At 49.5% G+C, this 6,842-nt stretch overlaps 1 protein-coding gene across 1 annotated transcript in view; it reads right to left on the reverse strand.

Moving 5' to 3' along the window:
• Positions 1-807: 807 nt before the first annotated feature.
• Positions 808-6,842, reverse strand: part of LOC129706300 (CD9 antigen-like) — a 14,167-nt gene continuing 8,132 nt past the window's right edge. The window contains exons 4-8 of the mRNA XM_055650502.1: positions 4,834-4,908; positions 4,533-4,628; positions 3,382-3,450; positions 2,273-2,356; positions 808-2,180 (exon numbers count right to left, since the gene is read on the reverse strand). Coding sequence (XP_055506477.1) covers positions 2,118-2,180; positions 2,273-2,356; positions 3,382-3,450; positions 4,533-4,628; positions 4,834-4,908 — 387 coding nt within the window. The 3' untranslated portion in view covers positions 808-2,117. The remainder of the gene's footprint in view (positions 2,181-2,272; positions 2,357-3,381; positions 3,451-4,532; positions 4,629-4,833; positions 4,909-6,842) is intronic.

Genomic DNA, 6,842 nt, shown 5'->3' on the forward strand with positions numbered 1-6,842 from the left:
AGATTAAGAGTGAGGCTTTGCTTCCAATTAAGGTTTTAGGGGCAGATTCAAGTCTGACTAGTTCTGATTTCTTTGCTTGAGATCTGTTGCCACATGAGGACCTCCTCCAGAGCTGCTCTGGGGTCAGATCCTGGTCAATAGGATCACACTGGGTGACTAATACATGACCCCACTCAACACACCCAGGCCATGGGCTTGGAGCTCTGGCAAAGAGCCAGCACAGGAATGACAGGCCAAATGGCCCCCTCATCATTATGAATCAATGGGTCAGGTGGCCATCATTAACCACTCACACTGACCAACATACCATGGGGGGGTGGGGGGGGGGTCTCTTTGGAGAGTAGGAGGCTGAGGGGGTGACCTTATTGAGGTGCGCAACATCATGAGGGGCATGAATAAAGTGAACACTCACAATCTTTTCCCAGGATAGAGGATTCTAAAACTAGAGGGCACAATCTTAACTTGAGGGGAGAGAGATTTAAGAGGGACCTGGGGGCAACTCTTTCACTCAGAGTGTTGTCCGTATCTGGAATGAGGTGCCAAGGAAACTATAGAAGCAGATACTATTCTGACTTTTAAAAAGCCATTTGGACAGATATGGATAGGAAGGGTTTAGAGGGCTATGGGCCAAATGCAGGCAAATGGGACTAGCCCAATATGCCAACGTTTGGCATGGATAAGGTGGTGTTGAAGTCTATAACTAACTGTAGTAAAAAATAGTTGGGCCGAATGGCCTTCTCGACGACTCATTCCAAGTAATTCTTTATAAAAAGTACAAAATCCTTTTCAAGTCAAGTCGAGTTTGTTGCACAAGTATATTGTTTATTAATTATGGCATTTACATGGACTTCTCGGCAGCACCGGTCAATGGATATTTTGAAGGCAGAGATAGATAGATTCTTGATTAGTACGGGTGTCAGGGGTTATGGAGAGAAGGCAGGAGAAGTCAGGGGTTAGGAGGGAGAGATGATTGGATGGCGGAGTAGACTTGATGGGCCGAACGACCTAATTCTACTCCTATCACTTATGAACTTATGAAGCATTTGATTCAGCAAAGCTGTGAAGCCCCTGGCTCTAATGTGGGTAAATGGGATTAGTGTAGGCAAGTACAATGGGCAGCATGAGTGTGGTGTTTCAGTGATGGATAGCTCGAGGTCAAGCCCTTCCCCAGATGTCATGGCATTTCCAGGTGGGATCTTGGTGGGGGTGGGAGGAGGTGTGGGTGAAATTTAGCACCAGGTGAGAGACACTGCATAGATTTTCCAAGGTAGACAAAAAAAGGCTGGAGAAACTCAGCGGGTGAGGCAGCATCTATGGAGAGAAAGAATAGGCGACGTTTCGGTTCAGACCCTTCTTCGGACTGATATCGGGTGGGGGTGGTGGGGGGGGCGGGAACGAGAAAGGAAGGAGGTGGAGACAGTAGGACTTGTGGGAGAACTGGGAAGGGGGAGGGGAAGGAGGGGGAAAGCAAGGGCTATCTAAAATTAGAGAAGTTAATGATCATACCGCTGGGGTGCAAACTACCCAAGTGAAATATGAGGTGCTGTTCCTCCAATTTACGCTGGGCCTCACTCTGGCAATGGAGGAGGCTCAGGACAGAAAGGTCAGATTGGGAATGGGAGGGGGAGTTGAAGTGGAGGGGGAGCAACTGGGCCATCAGGTTGGTTAACACGGTCTGAGTGGAGGGAAGGTTGCAACATAATCACAACAAGCACCTCCCCAACTATTACAGAGCACACCAAAACTCTCATCCATCACCAAAAACTAAGCACGTAACTAAAGAGGAAAATAAATCATATTAAAAGCGTTTGCATTCTGGAAAGCATGCACATTTATCTTCCATATAGAAACAAAGAACTGCAGATGCTGGCTAATATACAAAGGGACACAAAGGGCTGGAGTAACTCGGCGGGTCAGGCAGCATCTCTGGAGAACATGGATAGGTGACATTTCTGGAATGGACTGAAGACGGGTCTCAACCTGAATCATCACCCGTCCTTGTTCTCCGGAGATGCTCCCTGATCCACTCACTGAGTTACTCCAGCACTTGGTGCCCGTTTTTACACTTGTCTTCAGCTTGGCAGGCCGCTTGTTCCTCGACTCTGGCTCTCCGCTGGTTAAATCACACGGGATGACTTGAGGGATCTCTGAAAGAGGATTGTGAGAATTATCCCCAGGACCTGCAAGATAACAAGCAGACATCAGCAAAGGTAGGTGCAGGGCTCTTGAGGGGGGAAAAGGCTTGAAACAAAGCAGTGAACGATGTCCTTACTGTAACCAAGGCAATGCCAAAGGCGGTGGCTGCAAAGATGTGGAGTTTGGAATTGATGATTTCCTCAATGGCCTTTCCACAGTCCTGCATCAGAACACCACAGACACAGGGTCAGAGAGCAAGGGGGAAACCAGATCACCTTACTCTGCACAACTATCGGAGAAGGAACACTTCCCACTAATTAAACAAGTCAATGGATATTTTTAAGGCAGAGATAAATACATTCTTGATTAGTACGGGTGTCAGGGGTTATGGGGAGAAGGCAGGAGAACGGGGTTAGGAGGGAGAGATAGATCAGCATGATTGAATGGCGGAGTAGACTTGATGGGCGAATGGCCTTATTCTGCTCCTACCACTTATGACCTAACATGATGCAGACACAAGAAACTGCAGATGTTGGAATCCTGAGCCTCCTTAACACAAATGGATGCAGGCTGCTCAACCACACCTGCTAACAATCATGTTCGATTGAGCAAATCACTAAGTACTGAGGAACTCAACAGGCTAGGCATCATCTGCGGAGGGAATGGACAGACAGCGTTCAATTAGGGATCCTTATTCAGACTGGTGGAGTAGGTGAGAACAAAGCTGGAGTGGGGTGGGACAAAGCCTGCCAAGGGGTCCCTATTGCCTCCTGTTCACCTCTCGCCTTTGACATCTACTCCATTCATCTGCCTATTACCATCACCACCCCCCCCCCCCACCCCCCCCCTCACCTGTATCCAAGTGCCCACACCCAACTTCCTTTATCAGCTTTCTCCCCCCTCCCTACTCCATCAGTCTGAAGCAGGGTCCCGACCCGAAATGTAACCCATCCTTTTTTCACCAGAGATGCTGCCTGACCCGCTGAGTGACTCCAGCACTGTGTGTCTATCTTTGGAATAAGCCAGTGTCCACAGTTCTTTGTTTAACTGCAGTCTGAAGAGGTGCACTGACTCGAAACATCGTCTGTCCATTCCCTCCATAGATGCTGCCCGACCCACTGAGTTCCTCCAACACTTTGTGATTTGTTCAATCAAACATGGTTGTTAGCAGGAGTGGTTGAGCAGCCTCCATCCAGCGAAAAACTCGCGCCCACCCACACAGACCAACAACAGGGGGATTCTTACTTTATGTTGACCTGGGGGGTTGCATCCTGCCTGCTGTCCTGATTCATCGAGGTAACCACAGCAGTCCAGCTACAAAGGTAAAGGGTATCTGTTAGTCTAGAGATGGAGGAACTAACATCTGATGATAATGGTGAAACTTTATTGCCATATACCTAGGTGGAATGAAATTCTTTGCTTTTGCATTCAAAGTACACCAAATGGTCACCACAAAGGCTATGACAGGGTTATAAAAAGTGCCCTTTATGTAATGTTGGTGCCATCTTCGTTCCCTCCACCTCTTTAGTTCAGCCCCCCCCCCCCCCCCCCATCAGGTCCCTGTTAGTTCTCCCCCCCCCCCCCCCACTTCACACCGGTCCCTGTTAGTTCTCGGCGGGTGTGAAGAAACTTACAGCATCAGCTGCCATTGGCAAAATGAATCAGAAAGCTGCCTCTCAAGTGGCGCCTGGACAGTTCAGAGATGCTCCCTTGCTGCGGGGTCTGATTGAGAATAATCAGCAGTGTACTTGGGTCTGGAAGTAAAACTTTGGTGGAGGGAGCGGATAGACTCTCTGCCGCAGCATGGTCTCCACTGCGAGTATCAGAGGGGACATCCTGGAGTGTTCGCCCCTGGGGCAATATGGGTTTGGTAAACCCTTTCTCCCAAGGTGGAAAGGTCAAAGACTAGAGGGCACAGCTCGAAGATCAGAGGGGATGTGCTGCAGCAGGCTTTTTTACACAGAGTTGTGGTGGGTGCGTTGATAGCAGCCATTCGGGAGGGATACGATAGAGGCATGTAAGAGGCGTTTAGATAGTTACATAGATATGCAGGGATATGGATCACGTGCTGGCAGAGGAGACAATGGAAAAGGCACATCCGCTGACATAGGGGCAGCGGTGGAGTTGCAGTCTCACGGTGCCAGAGACACGGGTTCGATCCTGGCTCTGGGTGCTGTCTGCGCGGAGTTTGTATGTTCTCTCTATCACCGCTTGGGTTTCCTCCGTGTGCTCCGGTTTCCTGCCACGTCCCACATGCCAGGTGCAGGTTGGTAGATTGTAAATTGTCCCTAGTGTGTAGGATAGAACTAGTGTACGGGGTGATCGCTGGTTGGCACGGACTTAGTTTGCTGAAGGGCCTGTTTCCACTCTAAACCAAACTAAACGACTCAACCTACGGTTTTGTGTATGGCGTTGATCATGCAGTCAAAGTCAACGTCTTTGTTGTTGCTGGCTGCGGTCTTGATGTAGGTGGTCTGCAGTTGCTCGATGACCTGGATGGGGAAGAGGGAGACAGGTCAGAGCCGGCACGTGGTGTGGAGATCACCTCTCACCTCACCTGGTGAAGGCGCACGGCAACAGGTCATTGCCCAGGATGCGAGAGGTGAAAGCGCGGGCAGAGCTCGGAGAAACACGCGCACACCAGCCATGCAACCCCAACGAGAGCCCAAACAATGCGCCGCAGTGCAACAAACCTACCTGATCCTTCTGCACAAACGCCCAGATGGCAACTCCCATTTCAATCAGAAATAAGAGAATCAGAAATCCTAGGTACTAGAGAGAGAGGGGGAGAGAGAGAGAGTGTAAAAGACCCAGGCACACCTGATTCAACGCAACTTCAGATTCACCCCGTCGGAGGAAGATCTGGGGCAACAGTCAGGGTTGCCCACTCACCCAACTCAACCCCACGTCCCACCTTGGCCCTGCCACCCTGATATTGGACTCCACACCCCACCCCCCAATCAGACACCATCCTTATTCCTTTGCTTATCTGGAAATGGAACAAGCTGCCGGATGAGCTATTGCAACATTTAAGAACCATTTAGACAGGTACATGGATAGGACATGTTTAGAGGGATGTGGGTCAAATGCAGGCAGACAGGACTAGTGTAGATGGGGCATGTTGGTCAGGTTGGGCCGAAGGGCCTGTTTCCACACTCTACGACTATAACTACTTACTGAGTTATGGTCACTGTTGCCAAAGTTCTCCCCCACCAACACATAGTCTACTTGCCATGGGGTAGGTCCCTCACTGGCTCATCTCCATGAGTACGAGCTCCACACTGGCACAAAAACCACATGAAAAATTCTACCCCACCTAATCCCTTCACACTGACAATCCCAGTTAATGTTGAAGGCGGCACAGTGGCGCAGCGGTAGAGTTGCTTCCTCACAGTGCCAGGGACCCGAGTTCGATCCTGACAATGGGTGCTGTCTGTATGGAGTTTATAAATTCTCCCTGTGACCATGTGGGTTTTCTCCTGGTGCTCCGTTTTCTTCCCAAATTCCAAAGACATGTGGGTTTGTGGGTTAATGGGCTTCTATGTCTAAGGTTTCTTGTCCCGTTGAGTGAAGGATAGAATTAGTGTATGGGGTGACTGTCAGTCAGCACGGACTCGGTGGGCCTGTCTTCATGCTGTATTTCCGAACTAAATTAAAACTTAAGTTGAAGATAGACATAAATTGCTCGAGTAACAGCTGGTTAGGCAGCATCTCTGGAGAAAAGGAATAGGTGATGATTCGGATCGAGACCCTTCTTCAGACTGAGAGTTAGAGTTGAGGGAATAGGTACGGGTGTGAAAAGGTACAGGACAAATCAGAGCCTGCAGCAATGGCCAAGGAGTCCACAATGTTGGCTGAAGAGGAGGTGATAACGAAGGGCTATGAACAGTGAAACTAGCAGCTGGACACAAAATGCTGGAGTAAATCAGCGGGACAGGCAGCACCTCTGGAGAGAAGGAATAGGTGACGTTTCGGGTCGAGACCCTTCTTCAGAAGGGTCGTCTGAAGAGGGGTCCTGACCTGAAATGTCAGCCATTCCTTCTCTCCAGAGGTGCTTCCTGTCCCGCTGTTATTCCAGCATTTGGTGTCCACAGTTTGAACCAGCGTCTGCAGTTCCTTCCTACACACAGTGAAACTAGCAGCAAGACTAGGGCGGGGGAGGGACGGAAAGAGAGGGAGTGCAAGGGTTACGCGAGGTTAGAGAAATCAGTAGGCATACCGCTGGGTTGAAAGCTGGCCAAGCGCAATATGAGGTGCTGATCCTCCAATTAGCCTGTGGCTTCAATGTGACAGTGGAGGAAGCCCAGGACAGAAAGGTCAGAATGGGAAGGGAACAAAACTGTTTGGCAACCGGGAGAAGTTGAATTCCCTGTGTATTATAGCCTACTCTGCACTACTCTGAAATTTGCCCATATGCCTGCTCCTCTGTTGTAGTTCTCAGGAGACCCGTGGTGTAATCCCGACTATTGATTGTTCCATTTGCGTGTTGATAAGATCCACCCATGTGGCCTCATTTGAAGGGCATTCTAAACCAATCTCCTTCATTGTTACTCTGTGATCATTGTTCTTGAGACTAATTGTTATTTTCGTAATGCTCCAGAATTAAGTTGGAAAGATTCACCGGGATGTTACCTGGGCTTGCGGGCTTGAGTTAGGAGGAGAGGTTGGATCGGCTGGGAGTTCTGTCCTTGGAGTGTAAGAGGCTA

The sequence above is a fragment of the Leucoraja erinacea genome, chromosome 19 (genome assembly GCF_028641065.1).
Source record: "Leucoraja erinacea ecotype New England chromosome 19, Leri_hhj_1, whole genome shotgun sequence".
NCBI classification, from domain to species: Eukaryota; Metazoa; Chordata; class Chondrichthyes; order Rajiformes; family Rajidae; genus Leucoraja; species Leucoraja erinaceus.